This window comes from Myxocyprinus asiaticus, chromosome 2 (assembly GCF_019703515.2).
Source record: "Myxocyprinus asiaticus isolate MX2 ecotype Aquarium Trade chromosome 2, UBuf_Myxa_2, whole genome shotgun sequence".
NCBI lineage: Eukaryota > Metazoa > Chordata > Actinopteri > Cypriniformes > Catostomidae > Myxocyprinus > Myxocyprinus asiaticus.
In genome coordinates, this window is record NC_059345.1 from 24,818,971 (window position 1) to 24,839,834 (window position 20,864).

A 20,864-nucleotide genomic window follows, 5' to 3' on the forward strand; every position below is an offset into this window, starting at 1 on the left:
CTACATTTATCATATACCTTGGGTTCTGTCCCTCGGGCATCTAGCTAGCTCTGCATTTTGGATATTGTAGGGTGGGTGAAATTGAATGGTGAAAACTGATGGGACAGTCCCCATCCCGTTTGCGACATTTGTGAGCATCCACAGTTTCTATGCTTCATGGGTGCAGCGATTCGCAAGTGCAATGGTGAGGGGTACTCAAGCTACAAAGAAGCCATATCCTCCCGTCCAAATGCAGCTCCCACTGGAGCCATGTTCAGTTATTTACTGGGGGTGCGATAGCTTTAGAGCCCTCGCATTTGCACTCCTCTCGTAAACATTAGCGTATCTCGTCATTCTCACACTTTTGGGGGTCTAAACATCTTGTTTAATACTTAGCTTGGCCGCAGCATTATACGTCATATTTGTATACATGTTTAAGAATATAAGATATAGACTAAAGATCTATTTAAAGGTGCACTCAGTAATTTTTAACTCCTAAAGACATGAATTGTACTTTTGCAATATACTGTATGTAGGAAATCATGACCACTCACATTAAAATTAAGACTCCGGTTATATAAGTATCCTTATTAAAGTGGTTTTATTCTAGATGGAGATGGTCCCCTCATGGGGGCTGCCATGTTAGAATCACACATCTGAATACTACTCGCTTAATCTCAGTAACCGTCCTGTTATTTGACACTTTCACTCATTGATTAAAGTAATCATGACTGACTGTGAATCCTAAATTTCTACAATGGCATCTGAAACCGAAAGCTTTTGATTTTAAATGATGCTGCATCCAAGCCGCTAGGTGTCTGTGTAAGTCCAAGGTGACAAAGACAAAAATTACTGAGTGCACCTTTAAGTGCTTGCTGTCCATAGTTCATTTAAGCACATTTTGGGGAGTAAATTAGAGCTTGATTCAAGACTCATCCTCGAGTCCGTCCCTTGCAGACAGCAAGCCACATACATTTACCCTTTACTACTCGGTTATATGGGCAGGCGAACTCGTGAAACAGCAATTTTATCGTAGTAAACTTCACACATATTTCATTCCAAAAGGATTGTTTAATGTAAAACATGTTGAATACTGGCAGACAAGTGATGACAAAAGCACAAAAGCAGTTTATCCAGTACAATGAAGCATCACTTCCATATCAAAATCTAGGGGCGTGACTCTTGAATATGCACCCGTTGCAAACCGCAGTTCAGTTGGGCTCTTTACTCTGCACCCCCCACCATTATAACACAGTGTAGGCGCTCCCATTATTGCTCCACCTTTTAATGTATTCAATATATTTTCAGACTTTCCAGTGTTTGCCTACTTGCCCTAACTTGATGTGTTCTCATGCAGTTTTGAATACACTGCACAGCTGTTCATTCTATAAACTGTTGAGACCTCAAGTGGGTTATTCTACCTTTTCAGTCACTTTCTGAAAGATTGTAACCCTTTCAGATGGCTAAAAGTCAAACTACAAATTCTTATAGATAACCATTTTTAGAAAATGTTTATGCAAGAAGCCAGCACACTATTGTACAACTATAAACATTTTATTTATTTTTTTTACTTTTTAAAAGGCGCGCGAATTCTTTGCATCATTCGTTTTAAACTTTCTACCATTTAATTTGACAACTTTTTAACAGTAGCTTAGTACAGGAATAATATAAATGATCTTACTAATATTTACAATTATTTTTATTCTCATCACTGCATGTTACTGCCCTATAATGCAGTTGTCATTTTCTAGTAAAAAAAAAAAAAAAAAAATATCAACAAAAGTAGTCAGCGGTGTTAACGTAAAATATAAACACTGAAATAGTTCATAGAAGAAATGTCTTTTTCAAATTTACCTGTTATGCAATTTAAATTGTTAATCAAAATGTCTTTGAAAATATAATTTAGTGATAATAACATCAATGTTTTTATAATGCCTTTCACCATTTTATATAATAAATCTAATCTTAAAAATGTGTCAGGTGTTAATGGTTCCTGATGACCGTAGACCATATATATATATATATATACCAACAGGCACACTGCCCACACCGACACCCTAATATGATGATTTTTATTCTGTTTATCTTGTCACAAATTATGAATGGGAGAGAACATGAATTCTGGGGGTCCATCTGAGCCATATTACACAAGTGTTAATATCTTTTAAACTACTGTAACATTTAGACATAGATATGTCAAGCCAACTCAATTTTTGTTCATGTTAATCTTTTCAAACCAAATTAACAATAAAACACCAAATTACAGAATGTAATCAGCATAAGTAAAAATAAGCACCCAACAATTAAATATCTTTAAAGTCAAACTACTTGGTAATACTATACTGAACAAAATTTAAATGCAACTTGCAACAATTTCAAAGATTTTACTGAGTTACATTTCATTTAAGGAAATCAGTCAATTGAAATAAACTCATTAGGCCCTAATCTAATCTAATCAATGCGTATGGAAAATTTCTGGGATCTTTTATTTCAGCTCATGAAACATGGGACCAACACTTTACATGTTGCATTTATATTTTTGTTCAGTGTATTAAAACTTACGTTCAATGCAATTATTGAAACAAATACCTTAGATATCTATCTGATAAAAAACAAAAACAACAACAACTATGTCAGAACTAAGAACATATTATTTCTGTCTTTAAGTACAAATTAAATCTTAAGTGGAGAGGTAGCAACATCAAACATCAAAAGTCTTAAAGGGATAGATTACCCAAAAACGAATTCTCTCATCATTTATTCACCCTCATGCCATCCTAGATGTGTATGACTTGCGTCCTTTTGCAGAACACAAATGAAGATTTTTAAAATAACATTTCAGCTTTGTAGGTCCATACAATGCAAGTGAATGGTGACCAGAACTCCAAAAAGCAGTCAGCAAAAACGTCATCCATAAGACTCCAGTGGTTTAATCAATGTCTTCTGAAGCAGTTGGTTTTGGGTAAGAACAGACCAAAATGTAACTCCTTTTTAACTATAAATCTTGACAACAGCAGTGTCCTTGGCAATCATGATTTCAAACTCGATTACACTCCCTATAGCACCTTCTAGCACTATGCGCATGCATCAAGCTCTAGGACATGTAACCGAGCTTGAAATCATGCCGATGCTTACAGACTGCAAAGGCAAGAAGTACAGTGAAAAAGGAGTTACATTTTGGTCTGTTCTCACCCAAAAACAACTGGATCGCTTCAGAAGACATTGATTAAACCACTGGAGTCGTATGGATTACTTTTATGCTGCCTTTATCTCCTTTTGAGCTTCAAAGGCCTGATCACCATTCACTTGCATTGTAGGACCTATAGAGCAGAGATATTCTTCTAAAAATCTAAGTTTGTGTTCAGCAGAAGAAAGAAAGTCATACACATCTGGGATGGCATGAGGGTGAGTAAATGATGAGAGAAGTTCACCCTAAAATGAAAATATCCCTTTAAGCTGTAGTTGAAATGGCTGGGAACCTAAGTGAATTTCAAGGGCTGTTCAACCTTTCATTTAGCAACTAAAGCAATCTACCAAGTGTTTGGAGTTCCAAGGTCCAGCGTTGTTGGCTAAAAACTGCAGATTGACAAAAGTCTTGGTCTCCTGATACATGCGGGCAGCCATCTAGATGCAAAAAGGGACAGATTAGCATATACAACAGCAGATTACAGTGCACACAATAGGACGCATTAATATACAGTACATACAGCCTCTTATTTTACCAATTAACTAAAAATTGAAGGCAAAAGTGGCTTTTTGGTGCACTTTAACACTGCGGTATGTGGTGAATGTCAAAAGATCTTGATGGCCTGCCAGTGCTGAGACTTTTCTGAAGCAGTAGTACAGAGCTCTTTTACAAAGTCTGCTAGAGCATCCAGGACCAATTACAAATGGAGAACTGAGAGACAGAAATAGAAACAATGGTGAAAACTGAAAAATTACCAGTCAAATTTGAGTGGAGTATACACACGGCAGCATGTATTGTATCACCTAAAAAAAAAACATGTTTATTAATTATTAAGTGACACTGTATAAGCACCCCAATAAACATCTGTATAAAATGAGATTCTATAGTATGCTCTCAAAATAACCTTTTTAAACAGCACCATCCTTACTCTACCAATTGTCATTAGTTAATAGTTTGTATAGTACAACTGACTTGTTGATCGCATAACCAGTGGTGCTATCCATAATCTCAATACTGTCTCCCAAACACCAGTTGACACTGAGGTCTTTGCAGTAGTCCGTGCTCTCGACTGGCCCAACCCTCTCTCCGCTCAGGAAGAAGATGGCAGTTTGTTTGAATGGAGGAGGCAGAGCATCTTTCCAGCCAGTGCCCAGGCACTTGTTGATGACTTCAGACACTTTCTTTGAGCAGTGCCTGGAATCACCTAGGTAACAAGGAAGAAAATTAGTACAGCCATTCTGTTGGCTGTGAGGATTTATAAATGACTGAATTCATCCCCCACAAATACGAAACACATTATTGTTTATAAAAGTGGCAATTTAGTGTGTACGAGTAATCAATTACACATTGAAGACATCTGGAACGTGGTCAACTGCCAATGTGCATACTTTACCGAGTACAATACTGGTAATGTAGGCTGGGCTTATAAAATGTCTAAGTAGCGCCCCCTGCACTCCAGTAACAGTCCAACGGGTGAGTTTGGCACTTTCGGACATGCAACAGATGCGAGTGCCCTAAACACTGGGAAGCAGGAAGGCAGCGGAAATGAGAGAGCCTTTAGCATGGCACTGCAGTTTCAGAGTGGAGAAAGCACTGCCTTTCTGTGAAAGAAAATAGAGATGCAGAGAGCTAATTTACTCATTAACATTAAACAAAAGACAGTATACACAATTATACACAGTAGACAATAAACAAGGTGGCAAACTCAAATATACTTACAAAAGTATGCACTGAGCTGCTCCTTTGTGTGTTTTGTTAGTGTACAGGTGAAGGTAAATGCGTGGTTTGAGCTGAAGCAGTCGTTCGGATGGAACACTTTCTAGGATGGAACGCTGCTTCTGCTCTGGACTAGAACTGTACAACAGCAGAAGCTGCTTGTACATGTACCTGTGTCACCAAGTAGGAAAACAGACAAACATTTCACTTTATTCAGCTTAAAACTCTATTCTGAGCAAAGATGTGAACATATTTTATATCATAACTTTCAAACTGACATATACTTAATACATGTTTGCAAATGCCTGCCATACCTGCATGCATATTCTACATACATAATAAAAGAAACAGCATTCTTTAAAGGTGCACTCAGTAATTTTTTATGCATGTCATCTTGGACTTACACTAACACCTAGGGGCCTGAATGCAGCGTCTTTCAAATGCAAAATTTTACAGTTATTGATGCCATTGTAGAACTTTACTATTTACAGTCAGCCATTATGAATTTAATACATGAATGAGAGTGTCCAATAATAGGGCGGTTACTGAGATTAAGCTAGCAGTATTCAGCTGGTCATGTGATTCTAACATGGTAGCCCCCATGAGGAGAACCTCTCCATGTAGAATAAAACAGCTTTTATATAGTAACTGATATGACTGGAGTATTCGTCTTATATGAGTTCATTTTTTAAGGTGTACAGCTTTTTTAATGATGAGCCTACCTTTAAGAAAGCCTATTTATATGCATTTTCTGCAGTTATTGCAGTTAGTAGAAAATACTTATATACTCTTGATGGGTCAAAAATGTGTAAATGTGTACAGAGAAACCAGTGTCTATGGAAGTAATAGCATTTAAAATAACTATCGTTCTCTGCACCTTTTGAGGGCACTGTGTGCGATGACAATGGCGTGGCAGTCGTGGACAAGGGAGCCTGTGTAAGAAAGCCAACCACTACAGCAGCTCTGACCTGATCACAGAGCTACCATTTCATACTGCTCACAGCACTGCCCACCTGTGTCACACACCTCTGATACACACACTCACAATTACCTTTCAACCAGCAATAATAACTGCTCCAAAAAAAAAGAAAAGAGTACATCACAAACAAATAAATAAATTGAAAAGAGCACAATGTTTCTAATAAATGTTTAAAGTAATAATTCTTCATTAGATTAATATGGTAAATACACTGCCTAGACAAAAAAAAAAAAAAAAAATCGAATACTCTAATATTTTGTTAGACCTCCTTTAGCTTTGATTATGGCACGCATTCGTCATGGCATTGTTTTGACAACCTTATGCAATGTCAAAACATTTATTTCTGTCCAGAGTTGTATTCATTTTTGGCAGAGTTTTTGTACTGACGACAGAGAGTCGAACCACTCCGTAAAGTCTTCTCCAGCACATCCCAAAGACTTTCAATGGGGTTAAGGTCAGGACTCTGTGGTGGCCAATTAATGTATGAAAATGATTCCTCATGCTCCCTGCACCATTCTTTCACAATTTGAGCCTGATGAATCTTGCCATTGTTGTCCTAGAATATGCCCGTGCTGTCAGGGAAGAAAAAAAATCCATTGATGGGATAACCTGGTCATTCAGTATATTCAAGTTGTCAGCTGACTTCATTTTATTGCCGCATGACATTGCTGAGCCTAGACCTGACCAATTGAAACAACCCCAGATCATAACACTGCCTCCAGAGGCTTGTACAGTAGGCACTCTGCATGACGGGTGCATCGCTTCATTCACTTCCCTTCTTACCTTGATGCGCCCATCGCTTTGGAATAGGTTAATTCTGGACTTGTCAGACTACATGACATTTTTCCATTGCTCCACAGTTCAATCTTTTTGCTCCCTAGAAACTGAAGATTTTTTTCAGAGTAGCCTCACTAACAAGTGGCTTTCTTGTGGCCACACAGCTGTTTAGTCCCAATCCTGTAAGTTCTCGTCGCATTGTGCGTGTGAAAATGCTCTTACTTTCACTATTAAACATAGCCATGAGTTCTACTGTCGATATTTTACGATACGACTTCACCAAGCATTATAGTGATCTCCAATCACTATCATTCAAGATTTTTTCTGACCACATTTCTTGCACGAAGCTGACGGTTCACCACTATCCTTCCAGGTTTTAATAATGCGTTGGACAAGTACCACTCTAAGTGTTCTCCAACTGAGCAACTCAAGTGGCTCTGACTGACAGCATTGTTATACACATAAATATTAATATCAATAACTACTTTTTAAAGTTATCTAAAATCAATGTGGTGGACATATTGTGGTGCTGTTTGGCTAAATTTAAGACAGTACTGAATATAGTAGAGAGAAATATTAGTTTGCAGAAATACATATCAGAATAAACAGGCAGAGCCAGTCAAAATTAAACTTGTATTGTGCTAATGACATTCAACTGTTATGTGAATGTTATTTTCTTTAAATTTCAATTCAGTAATTGAGTGAATTTCTCTTTCTGTCATTCCGATTCAAATTCCAACTCATAAATTGAAGCGAGACCATTTTTAAATTATGAATTTTGTCCAACCCTGGCACAAGGATTAAGGATGTTAGATAATGCAGTGGATCTCACACTCACCTCTCTCCAGTACAAAAGAAGCGGAGCAGCTCTTCGTGCTGTGGTACTGTGGGCATTCCCTGAGCAGCTTGTTAAACTGTTCAGTACACACGGCTGTTACGCGATGTTTGTGCCAGTTTGTGAACCTCACTGTAAGCGTAAAGCAAGAGTCTGAGACAACAGCACTTTAACAAAAATGAGAGCCTGAAGTGTTGCTCACAGAGTTAACAAAAACAGGAAACCTAAAAATAGGAATACAAGTTTTCAAAAGAGGAAAAACAGCTGAAGTTTTGAACATTTTTATAACCACGCATAATGCAAAATGGTCAGAAACTCCAGTCAGTATACCTCAAGTCCTCTGATTCCTCTTAACAGAGCCATCCGGAGTGTTCTCCAGTACTTCTTGAGTGCTGTCACCTCCCTTTATACTACCCAGACTCCATACAGAAGGGGACTCGGTGTCAGAGCCCAGGTCCTCCACTTGGGGAGGAGGCTCCAAAGGTAGGACATCTGGGGTCTGGTGGCCTACAACAGAAGGTTCCTCTACATCAGTGAAGTCACAAAGGTCTGGGCTGGTGGAGTGACTCTCCACCCCAGTACACTGAGAATCTTCACACTGACTGCCAGGGGAGCGAGGCCTGTGGCTGGTGGAGTTACTCTCAGCGCCAGAACATGGAGATTCTTCAAACTGAGGGTCAGGGAGGAGAGGTCTGAGGCTGGTGGAGTGACTCTCTGCTCCAGTACACGGATAATTGACAAACTGACTTTCAGGGGTCCAAGGCCAGATACTGGCCCTGTGGATGCCAAAGGTGGGCTCCCGCTCAGAAGCGAAGCGCATCATTAGGGTGGCAGCCATTAGTGGAAGACATTTCTGCTCGGCACTGCCACTGTTTTCTGCCATTGTGATTTCATGTAAAATGTCAGCTATTTAATCTGGGCTGAATGATACACTGCAGGAAGCAGGTCTCATTCTGATCACATTAATACACAGCAAACAATCACAATGGCCTGTAACAATTCTTGCATGCCACCCTACATGACAGGTGTATCTCAGGCATAGCAAATTTAGACTCTTTAATTTCAGCGTGATACAACGGGATACAACTAATAAATGACATTAATAGAAAAGGATTAACAAGAGCAGATGTATAATTCATGTTATAAGAAACTAACACTTAATTAGCTAGCTAATAACGACATAAAGAGTACTAAGCCTGAATTTATTTAATTGCATACAGCACTACATATCGTTTGTTGAAAGAGCATTGGCTGTTTGCACACTGTTTAACTATACCTGGTTTATTATTAGCACAACCAATAATTTGTCAGCATTTTCCTTCAAGCAAGGTCCATAACCTTCAACTAATTGAAACACGCGGTTAAACCGCTCTCGTGATGGGCGGAACCTTACGACACCTCCGAAGAGAATGTGTAGCAGAGATGAGCCACTTCTATTAAAATGAATGGAAGAAATTGGAACGCCCAATGGCAGCCAACGGTCAACGGATGCAGAAAGGAAGTCCCGCCTTATTGGAGAAAGAGCCAATCACCTTTTAGATACAGACATCGCCTGTCAGTGAACTCAACAACGCGCATGCGCATTAGCTATAGAAGCCGATTTTTTTTTTTTTTTTTTTTTTTTTTTTTTGCATAATCTGGGGTAAATAAGCACAATTTATGATAACAGTGTTGTCTGATTTTATTGCTGATTTGAAATATGTCCTTTTATCGTAATCTTGACCGACTTTTTAGGAGATTTCGGTCTTTTCCCATTCAGGTAGATAGGAGCAGCACTGGCATGACTAGAAATAGTCTCCCGAGAGCGTTCCAAAAATGGCCGACAGTGGACTTACTTGCTAGAAAGCACCTGCCTTCATTCGAAAGCGTAACATGTGACATGTCTCCAAGTTTTTGAAAATAAAAAGGTTTGGTTGTAGCGCGTGTGTTATAACATAAACTTTTTATTATTATTTTTATTTATTATTTTTATTATTTATTATTATTTTATTATTTTAAATCATAACTGTAAAATTACAGTTGCATAGTAATGAACATCCTTTCTCCTTTCATACCGCTTTGCGGAATTTTTAAAAAAAAATAATGAATATTCCGGATTCAATAGAAGTTAAGCTCCATCAAAAGCATTTGCGTAATATTGTTGTTTACCACAAAAAATAATTTGACTCGTCTGTCCTTTTCTTAAAAAAAAAAAAAAAAAAAAAAAAAAGAAGAAGAAGAAGAAGAAGAAAACATCGAGGTTACAGTGAGGCACTTACAATGGAAGTGAATGGGGCCAATATTTGGAGTGTTAAAAGACAGAAATGTGAAGCTTATAATTTTATAAAAGCACTTACATTAATTCTTCTGTAAAACTTGTGTATTATTTGAGCTGTAAAGTTGTTTAAACCGTCCTTTTTACAGTCTTTTTTTATGGTTTGTTGACACTACATCGTCATGGCAATGAAGTTGTAAAATTGACTAAACTTTACACAGAAAGGGTTAGTACCTGATTATATCATACTAAAATCATGTTAATACGCATATTGTTTACATTTTGTGTCTATAATTTTGAAACAGTGAGTATTTGCCCCCTTCACTTCCATTATATGTGCCTCACGGTAACACTGATTTTTGCTTTTTTTTTTTTTTTTTTTTTTTTTAAGAAAATGACGGACGAGTCGAAATAAATATTCGTAGTAATCAACATTATGCCACAAATGCTGTAGATTGAACTTAACTTGTATTGAACCCAGAATATTCCTTAATTACATCAAAACCTAAAACCTATAAACACATTCTTATCAAAATAAATAAATCCTCCCGTTGCAATCACATACACTTCACCAGCAGATGTCACTAGAAAGCAGTGTTTTGAATTATGCATTTAATTTAATATTATTTCATTATTTGAACACCAGCATATTACATGCAACAAAAACATGAATGCAATACAGTATTTATACATTAGGGGTAATCTAAATGAAAATATTAATAAATTACCAATTTTAAGCGTTTTTAATGCCTTTTATTGATCATTCACAACATTACAACACAATTTTATGTCATATCCACATACATTCAACACAAACAATATGAATAAAATAAATAAATAATAAATAAAAACATATATAAATAAAAGGGCGTCACAAAGATATATGAAATTCATTAAGCAATGACAGTCTTTTTTTTTTCTTATTGAAACTTGATAATCACAGCAATGAAGTAAACCATTGAGATACTGAGGACTAAATGAAACACTTCTGTGGTCTCACCTTATTTTTGTTGGGTGAAATTACCTGCATAGTCTCCTAACCTTTTAAGAGCCAACCAAATATTACCATAATGACACCTGTACATCTTAACATAGAAAGGCATTATGAGATACAGTAAAAACAATTTCGTAAATGTGTGGCTTTGCATAACACCTGTCAATATTTGCTTTAGTTCACTGAAATAATTGAGTCAGATCATCGGAATAAGTGCATTAAATATATTTTACTTATTGTAAATGTGTTCAATTTATATAAAAACAGAAACCCTACTTCCTGTACCATCACAACAATGGTCCTGTGGGCATCCCGCCTGTTATGAAGTCATTCATCCATTGGTCGACTCTTCTTGTCAATCAACTTTTTTAACAACAGGAAGCGGTTTCCCTTCTTTTACCTGATTGGTCGACTGTACTTTGTCTCCTCCCACTCATCCAATCACTGAGCTTTACGAGTCTAATGTAGTACAGATGGCGCGAGTTTTATATTTATTGTGCAACACATTGGCGGGAGCTAAACTTGTTCCTGTTGAAGTTAAGTAGTTTACACGGGAAATTTACGTTCTTGCACCTGGTCTGTTGGAGCGTTAACGCTTAAAAGCGTTAAAATGGAGGACTTTGGCGTTTATGCGATAGTTGGAGTAGATGAGCCACCACGACATATATTGAGGTAATGGTTACTGAGATAAACAAAGAGTGCAAATGTAATGTTTTCATGATTGTTTTCGATTATTTTAAAGTTTCTTTGGTCAAGATGTTTTGCACATGCTTAAAACGATTCGAGCAGCGTCATGGATATAATCAAACCGTTATAATCGTACTTTTAAATGCCGCGTTTTGGAGTCATTCAAATGTAGACCGTGCACTGCTAGACTTAAGCTTTCCAACGTTCACTTGTGCGCTTTATGTGAGAGGATTATATTCATAATCATTTCTCTCGCACAGCTGGCGAGATGGGTGGCAGAGGTCAGTTGAGATCCAGCCTTGTGTCCAGCAGATTGTTCTCTTCAGCAGAGGGGACTGGGGAAATAGAGAGTCTGTTTCAGTGGAACTTGCTGATGAGAGGAACATCCCCATTAATATGGGAAAACTAACACCATTTAATAAGTGAGTTTACTGCTTTAAATCTAGTATGAGTTTGTTGTGAAGTTTGCACCTTTTACTAATGTTGCCTCTTACATTCAGATGTCTGTCATGGGAAGCCTTTGAGGATGGTGTCTGGTCCAATGGAGCAACCTTAACTGTCAAACTCAGTGGGGTAAGAGATACAGAATAATATTAATTATATATTAATAAATAAAACAAACTTTGATGTTGGTGTGACAGCCTTGTCTGAATCTAGTTTTAAATTTGATGATGATATAGACATTACAGTAAGAGAAATGGATATCATGATAGAGAGTTATATAGACTTTCACATAGGGGGTATTTACACTTGGTCACTTCATGCATTTTTATGAGACTTGTGTCTCTGCAGAACAAAAATGGGCTCTTAATCAGTGGCCGTTTTCAAACCGGGTTGGGTGTTTTTCAGTAAAAACGTATGAAGTGACCAGATGTAAATACTCCCATTGATAGTCAGATAAACTGTTAGACAGAAAGAGAGACAGACACACACTAAAAGCATTTTAAATGCCATTTGGGGATTTGTTAACGTTTGTTTTTTTTGTTGTTGTTGTTGTTTTTTTAAAGTAGGTGTTTGAATTAACAGGCATTCCGTTGGCCCACTTGAACATTCCGTCAATCTAAGTCTAAGGAATTTTTCAGATTTTTGATTGTCCACTGGACAAAAACTGTAAGACTGATCCGTTAGAAAAGACATGGCACACTATTTCAGAACAGTCTGAAGGTTTGTGCCGAGTTTGGTGTATATGACTTGAAAGCTATAGGAGTCAGCAATTTTATTTAGCGATGTTGATAAAACCCTAAACAGTTTGTAGAATAGCACGCAACAGTGCCTGCCCACTATTTCAGCCGTTAGTGTTCCAGAAGTATTTTTCCCATTCATTTTTTGCATAGGCTTTTCATAAAATCCTCCATAAAAGTGTTGTAAGACATGACCCTAACCAGCCAGTTCCGAGGTGAATCACAACATTACAAAATGTGTTTTGAGGCAAAAGGTATTTGAAAATCGGACAAAAAGACAAAGGTACAAGACTGAGTACTTACCCTCTTTGATGAGGGCACAAATTACAATCCCATGAAGCATTGCGAATGATGTAATTGAATAAAAAAAAATGCTGGAAATATATAAAACTATTGATTTTAGGTTCTTGATTATAAGTATAAACATTATATTTTAAGTTTATTTCAAAATATTCTGATATTAACAAATATATAAGTAGTTTAAGAGTGAAGGGACACCGACTTAGTTGCATCATTCACAGTGTATCATTGGAGTAGGCGGTCACTCCTGGGTATGTTTCGTGGGCTATGTTTTCTGCTGTTCTCTGATTGGTGAAGCTTTCTCTGCTGGACCATGGGTAATGTAATTGTTTACCATGAATTCCGCTATCAAACAATTTTTAAACAATGAAGTTGAAATAATGCATACTGATGGCTTCAACGGATGCATATACCATCGATGAACAACCTCGGAGCTCAAGATAGGTCTGTCTTTAAAGTTATTGTTCAAAATCAATTCGTCTATAGAAAAAATGAATGGATTTTTACTTCCGGAACCAGACTGTTTTTGGCTTTGTCAAGCCAATATATTTAAGCTCTGGCTCATTGACTGTTGTGTAAATGATCAAAACAACAAACTTAAGGATGATCCGTTTTCCCCTAAGGGCACTTGTGATTTGTTGGATCCATTGCTGACTCTGTCACAGGTGGAATGCACTCCAGATGTGAGATGAGCCTGTTTTACCCATTTTGGCTGGCTTGAGTTGGACTCACTCAAAGTTGTGTTTGCCTGTGCTTACCAGCAGTGTTTTCTATCAATTAATTCTTTCTAGTCCAACCTCACAATCCCGTTAACACTCCCGGGCAAGAGGAAGAGGTCACAGGGAGAGGAGGAAGACGAAGGTAGAGGAAAGGAAAACATTTTCCCTAATGCTGCAGAAAAAACAACACCTCACAGACAGAGCAAGAACAATCCCCGTGGAGGACAAACACATCTGTTCTCTCCAAAAGATGAGCAAACAGTGGCCTCCGCATCTCAGAGCCATAAAGTTAAAGGCAAGCAGGCCAAAACTTCTTCACAGGCTGGTGAGTGAATATTGTCATAACTTGGAGATCGAGTTAGGATCAAATGTGTATGTGGTTGCCATTGAAGAGGATGTTAACGTATTTATTGAATGTTTAAACCGGTGTCTTTGACAGCGCCATTAGGCAAGCCATCAGGCCGCTGGGGTCAGGCTGTCTGTCCCATTGATCCTCAGACAGCCATTTTGATCGGAGGTCAAGGCGCCAAAATGCAGTTCTGCAAAGATCCCATCTGGAAACTTTGCATGGGTAGACACCTTTCACATTCTGATCCTTTTGTAATTCTTTACTGAACTGCAGTCTCTGGGTAGACATAATTATGCTCTTAATGTTCTTTAGAGGATCTGTCCTGGGTACCTGCAGAAACCCTGGCAGAAGGACCCACCCCTGAGGCCCGCATTGGGCACACAGCAACCTATGATCCAGAATCTAAGCGTATTTTTGTGTTTGGTGGCTCAAAGCACAAGAAGTGGTTTAATGATGTTCACATCCTAGATACACAAAGCTGGCGCTGGACTTTAGTGGAGGTTAGTTTGAAGTTTATTCAAAGCTTAACAAAAACACCTATCAGTTCTTTTCAATATCCTAGCAGACTAATATTGAATAATTGTGGCATATGACTAGACACATAATATTTGGTTTTCTATGCACTACAGACATCAAACAGACTTCACTTTACAGTCCATATGTTAGTCTCATCAGTCCATGGGCTGAGAATTTACACTGAAATGCATCTCTTGGTTTTCATTTAACTTTAGGCACAGGGTAAGGTGCCTCCGCTGGCCTATCACAGCTGCAATATGTTTCGTGGAGAACTCTTTGTGTTTGGGGGAGTGTTTCCTCGCCCCCATCCAGAGCCAGACGGCTGCAGTGACTCCATCTACATCTTTAACCCTGAAATGGCCATCTGGTATCAACCCATTGTCAATGGTGAAAAGCCTGCTCCACGCTCTGGGTAGGGCAATCAGCCTTTTGAAATCAAAGCAGTGCAAGCTCATTTAGCATTAGTAACATTTTGGTATGCATTAAATGTCAGGTAGTATGATTGATTATAATAAACCCATTTTCTGCCATACGTGTTAGAAGTATTGTATTTGATTCTTTTGTGCAGGCACTCAGCATGTGTGATGCAAGGAAGAATTTTTATGTTTGGAGGTTGGGACACCCCTGTCTGCTTCAATGATATGTTCATGCTAGACCTTGGTAAACACTGCAACAATCATTAATCTTCAAGTTTTCTTTATTGGTAACACTTTACAATAAGGTTGTATTTGTTAACATTAGTAAATGCATTAGGTTTCATGAGCTAACAATAAACTGTAATTTTTAACAGTATTTATTAATCTTGGTTAATGTTAATTTATGAAAATGCAATTGTTGATTGTAGGTTCACAATGCATTAACTGATGTTAACAAATACAACTTTTCATTTTAAAAATGTATTAGTATATGTTGCAGTTAACATTAACAAAGGTTAATAAATGCTGTGACAGTATTGTTCACTGTTAGTTCATGTTAACCAATGTAGTTAACTAATGTTAAATACAACCTTAAGTGTTACCTCCTTATTTGATTCTACTTCGAGTTGGTTTCTCACTATATGGTGACATCAAGTTCTGTGTACTAGTACTAACATGTAATGGTTATTTGAAACACACTCATCTGAGTCACTTCAGTGCTGTTGCTTGATACAATGTCTACCATATGTATGTCTTATAGTGAAGAGGAGTGTAATTTTTCTACTGTTCTGCATTTTTTCTCCCCGAGACACTACACTACACTTTATATAGCCTTGTCTAGGTTTTCTGCATATCTAATGCCTTGTGAGATTCATACTATTTGCACACATTAATTACTGAAGTGTTCTTTAAAATATGATTATTCAGTTAAAACATCACATTATCACATGCAGGCTTGATGGAGTTTTCTGCTGTGCAGGCGAGTGGAACAGCCCCTTCTCCCAGAAGGTACTTAAAATGTGATGTTGGCATTTTACTCTTACAGTAATCATAGAAAAATTTATAGTTCTGTTCTTTAAAAATGTGTTCCCAAAATTAAACTAAACATTAACACTGTGTATATTTTAAGCATTTGTTTTTGTAAAAATAGTTTGTACGTATCATGATCAACCTGGAGTTTGTAATTTCCCACTGAGAGCTTGACCTCTGACCCTTACTGTATCACAGCTGGCATGGCTGTGCTGTTCTGTCAGACTGCAGTTTCCTAGTCCATGGGGGCTACAATGGGAACAACGCACTGAGTGACACATTCATCTTTAACACAGGTAAGACATAATAAAATGTCCTGCATATAATTGTATTACTTCTCAAATTCTCAGCTTCCATGCACTACTGATATATCTGTATTTTCACATTTCTAGATTTAGTAGTTGTGACTTATGTTTTCTGAACTCCCCTGCAATTTATTTGTTTGTTTGATTTTATTTCAGGCACTAGTTGCTGGTCTTCTCTGATGATGCCCCAGCTGAATTTGGTACCCCGAGCTGGACATTCCATCATTACGATGCCAACCACATGCAAAAAGGTATTTCATATAAAACCGTTAAAAGGGTCATATCATGAGTGATCAAATTTTCTTTGATCTTTTGAGGAAAAAAGTTTGTTGTACTATGGGCATCAACTTTTATAAATCAAAACTTCCTATGTGGGAATAAGACCATTTATTTAAACAAGCTGCAAAAACGAAACAACCTGAAATCATCATATTACAACCGAAATTTACACATCATCAGTGCCTATTATGTGATCAGAAACTTGGCCCACCCAGTTACAGTGAGGTATACTATTATTCCTAAATGCCACAAGAACTAATTCTAAGAGTAAAAGGTGGGAAAGTCAGACAAACCATATGCTGTTCCTTTCTGTGTGTCACACCTATGCCTACGCCTCTGCATATGCAGTACTGGACAAAAGTTTTAGGCAGTTGTGAAAAATGTTGTATAGTGAGGATGCTTTCAAAAATAATGCCATAATTTCTATTTCTCAATTAACTTCATACAAAGTCCACTAAACGTAAAAAAACGAAATCAATATTTGGTGTGATCACCCTATGCCTTCAAAACGGCACAAATTCTCCTAGGTACACCTGGACACAGTTTTTCGAGGTTGTTGGCAGATAGGATGTTCCATTTCATCTTGGAGAACTTACCACAGTACTGTGTATTTAGGCTCTCAATTGCTTCTGTCTCCATGAAATCCAGACTGACTTGATGTTGATATCCGGGCTCTGTGGGGGCCATACCATCTGTTGCAGGACTCCTTTTACTACTTCTGTTCTATTCTGTTTGCATAAGGAGTTTTTGAAAAACCTAAAATTGATATTTCCTATTGACACTAAAGCAGAAGATGTAAAATAACCATCTTAAGCCCATTATTTTTGTGAAACATCTAATGTAAGATGTTTGCACAGTACTGTACTTCTGATGAGTCCCTACATTTGAAATGAGTGGTGGAAGTGTATTTTTAACAAGGTCCCTGATACGTTTGGTTTTATTTTAACAGTTTGTAGAGGCACATTTAAAGGAATAGTTCACCCAAAAATTTTAATTTGCTGATAATTTACTCACCTTCAGGCCATCCAAGATGTATCTGAGTTTCTTTCTTCATTAAAACAGAATTAAAGACTTTTAGGATTTAATTTCAGGCCTCCTCCTTTGAACAATGCAAGTGAATGTACTTTGACAGTCCAAAATGCATATTTAGGGTGCATCAAAATAATCCACACGACTCCAGTCAACAAATAAAGTTCTTCTGAATGGAAATGATTGATTATTTTTAGAAACAAAACAATACTTATATACTTTTTAACTACAAATGTTAGTTTCCGTACATCTCTGTGATGTGTGCTCATGAGAGGGATGACGTAAGCTCGTTGGTAAGGTCACGTGGAGGAGGAGTCAGGAAGCGCGTCATTGTTTACAATAGAAACTTGCACAGACCAAGCGCCGTTCACAAACCAAAACAGTCCAAACAATTTCAAAACAATATAAAAAAGATAAAAAATAATTTCCAAATAATAATAAAAAAATGTAAACAATGACACGCTTCCTGACTCCACGTGACGCGTGACCTTACCAACGAGCTTACGTCATCCCTGTCATGAGCGCACATCACAGAGGTGTGCGGAAGCGAACATTTGTAGTTAAAAAGTATATAAGTATCGTTTTGTTTCTAAGAATAATCAATCGTTTGAGTACATTCACAAACATTGTTTAAAGGAGGAGGCCTGAAATGAAATACTAAAAATCTTAAATTCTGTTTTAATGAAGAAAGATACTCAGATACATCTTGGATGGCCTCAGGGTGAGTACATTTTCAGCAAATTTTCAGTTTTGGGTGAACTATTCCTTTTAAGCATGGTTAGTTTAGTGAAGCTGTCACAGTTTAATGCAGGCTTTGTAAAGAGGCTGTCATTGAAGAATGAGGAGTTAAAAACTAAATGACAGTTTAGTCATTTCTTTAAAGGCACAGCAAAAAATAAATAAACTTATAACAATCTTTATTTTAAAGAATGTTTGAATTCTGATGGTAAGAGAGGATAGATAGTTGACCCTTTGTTATGCCCCGCCCTAAAAGCATTTCTGACCAATCCTATCTTAGCAACTGTTACCTTGCGCCATTTTTCTGACAGGCGCTTGCTCTTTTTTTTTTTTTTTTTCTCTTTCAATGAGTCCCTATGGGAGTAGTCTGTGTGTAGTTTTAAGTGGAATTTTATAGAAATTATCTAAAAAAATAAAAATCATTTGTGATAGTGGCACAAGGTACTTTTTTTTTTTTTTTTTTTTTTATGGATTAAATCTAATAACAATGTTAAATTAATGTATGTATTGATTCAGGTCTTAAAGGCGATAGTAAATTAGTGTGTTATGACTCTGTTATAAACAGTTCTGTTCACTTGCACTAATATTGTGGTGTGTGTGTCGCCATCAAATGACTTTTTTCTCTTTTCAAGTGACTGATAGTCATTTTCCTCTGTTCTGATTCACGGTCTTCAGTTTATGAAGAGTATTGTGTACTTTAACCGTTTCTTTTAGAAAAAAAACATCAGATATATATGCTTTAAAATGTCACTCTTCATTCCAGCCCACGTAAGATTATTATTATTCCCGTTTATGAGAATATTTTGCCAAAAACTGCGCCGTTCACAGCAATCTCCTCACCCATTAATTCCTATGGTAAGTTCTGCAAAGCTTGTCAGAGCAAGCAATTGTAACTGGGGGGTGGAACTTAGCAAAGGGTCAATGTGGCAGTTCTCTGCCTTCCATACGGAGGAGGAAGTGGGAGCCGGGTGAACAGTTCACAGAAGACTTTAATTACACACTAGTGCCCGACCAATATATCAGTCAGCCGATATTATACCGATATGCGCAGATATGGTACCGTGGTACTAAATAGTAATACTGATGTTTATTTAGCTATTTTATTTTATTTTTATTTATTCTTTATTTAAATGGTCAGCAACTGATTGATACTGAACATACAGTACTGATATTGTTTTAAGCTATTTATTGTATTTTTATTTATTCTTTATTTTTTCAGTGTTCATTTCTAGAATTTGTTGACAAGGTATAATAATGTCAAATATTCTTTGATAAAAATATTTTAGAAAGCAGCATTCTGAGTACCTTTGCATAGTCATATTGGTGTAAAATCGGAGCACAATCCACATAGAAAAAAGGTCTGTTTTCATTCCAGCTCAAAAATGAGCTAGATCGGTAATCGGTGAATTTCCCCCCCTCTAAAATCGGTATCGGTCTCAAAAATCCCATATCGGTCGGGCTCTATTACCCACATTTTCACTTGGACACAACATAAAATTGCTTTTCAGCACACGCTCGCCGGCGCGCACACACACACATCTCCGCATGTTGCCACACTGTTGGCCTTCCTGGCCCAATGCAGAATGCAAATGTTCTTCAGGTGCATGCATCTCTATCTAACTGGCATCTCCCCTTTATCCCTCTCCTGGCTGATTGGGGTAATTCAGCGCCTGGCGTCCATCCTTACAGCCTGGCCACGCCCTCCTCGTCACAGTCAATTATCATGAAAAACTAAATTATAAAACAAAATTTTTGGTCGCAATAAAAAATTTGACAAACATAAGTGGTCCTCAGGAAGAAAAGTAAAATAAAAACTGTGCTATGTCCCCTCTTAACCTTTTATCAAGTGACTTTAGTTCATCAGTATGGTAGTCTTTTTTTCAACACTACATTAAACTCTTATTTTCATCTTTTTTTAAAGGGAACTATAGATGAGCAGGAAGAGCTTTCAGAGTCTTCCCCACAGACAATGCTGATTTTTGGTGGAGGAGACAACGAAGGGAGCTTCTTCTCAGACCTCATTATAATGCCGGTGAAGGAGCTAAGACAAGACTAAACACTTCAGAATTCAGTTTCACATACAGGAGGCCCTGTGATGGCACACCTTTTTTCATTACTTTTATGCTGTGCTTTTTGTGTGTGATGATGCTAAATTGAAATTACCACAGACTTTTATGCAAATAACTGAACAATATCGTCATTTATTAACATTTGTTTACACGTAAACATTGAATGTCACACATATTATGGTTGTGCAACTAACTTCTGAAGTACGCCCAATATTATAGACCATTGAGAGTAGGATGTGTCTTATAGTAAAAGACCCAGGCAGCTTATTAAACCCCAAACTCTGAGATGTTTGTATTTACACATATAAGGGATTCATATTTGATCTATGAAAAGTGTACTTGTCCCAAATTAGAGTAAGGTTTTTATTTTTACATTTTGTATGTCAATTTAAATGTTATGATTTTAGCTGTAAATACTGTATCAGGGAAGCTGTTGAAAATTAAATATTTCTTGAATGACTGAAGTGCCTCATCAGTTAATTGCAAACTTTACAATTTAATTTATCATGAAGATGATTCATAGTGT

General features: G+C 37.2%; 2 protein-coding genes across 2 annotated transcripts; one reads left to right on the forward strand and one right to left on the reverse strand.

Moving 5' to 3' along the window:
* Nucleotides 1-3,368: 3,368 nt before the first annotated feature.
* On the reverse strand, nucleotides 3,369-8,356 carry adad2 (adenosine deaminase domain containing 2). Its single transcript, XM_051655479.1, is given in 9 exon segments — nucleotides 3,369-3,603; nucleotides 3,922-3,969; nucleotides 4,139-4,370; nucleotides 4,560-4,680; nucleotides 4,764-4,767; nucleotides 4,886-5,053; nucleotides 5,760-5,910; nucleotides 7,477-7,605; nucleotides 7,804-8,356. Coding segments are annotated over 8 exon segments (1,362 nt in total). The 3' UTR covers nucleotides 3,369-3,603; nucleotides 3,922-3,965.
* A 2,840-nt stretch (nucleotides 8,357-11,196) lies between these two features.
* LOC127414830 (rab9 effector protein with kelch motifs-like) lies at nucleotides 11,197-20,792 on the forward strand. Its single transcript, XM_051653169.1, has 12 exons — nucleotides 11,197-11,393; nucleotides 11,669-11,830; nucleotides 11,909-11,981; nucleotides 13,681-13,933; nucleotides 14,048-14,179; nucleotides 14,270-14,457; nucleotides 14,689-14,885; nucleotides 15,042-15,133; nucleotides 15,843-15,897; nucleotides 16,117-16,214; nucleotides 16,380-16,474; nucleotides 20,191-20,792. The coding sequence occupies exons 1-12, from the start codon at nucleotides 11,332-11,334 to the stop codon at nucleotides 20,323-20,325; spliced, it is 1,542 nt and encodes a 513-aa protein (XP_051509129.1). The 5' UTR covers nucleotides 11,197-11,331; the 3' UTR covers nucleotides 20,326-20,792.
* Nucleotides 20,793-20,864: the final 72 nt, after the last annotated feature.

Bases quoted from the DNA above. Each gene is read 5' to 3' on its own strand.
- LOC127414830 (XM_051653169.1), top strand. From the start codon at position 11,332: ATGGAGGACTTTGGCGTTTATGCGATAGTTGGAGTAGATGAGCCACCA. The intron at 13,934-14,047 runs GTGAGTGAATAT...TGTCTTTGACAG, and splicing joins CAAAACTTCTTCACAGGCTG to CGCCATTAGGCAAGCCATCA. The intron at 14,180-14,269 runs GTAGACACCTTT...AATGTTCTTTAG, and splicing joins CATCTGGAAACTTTGCATGG to AGGATCTGTCCTGGGTACCT.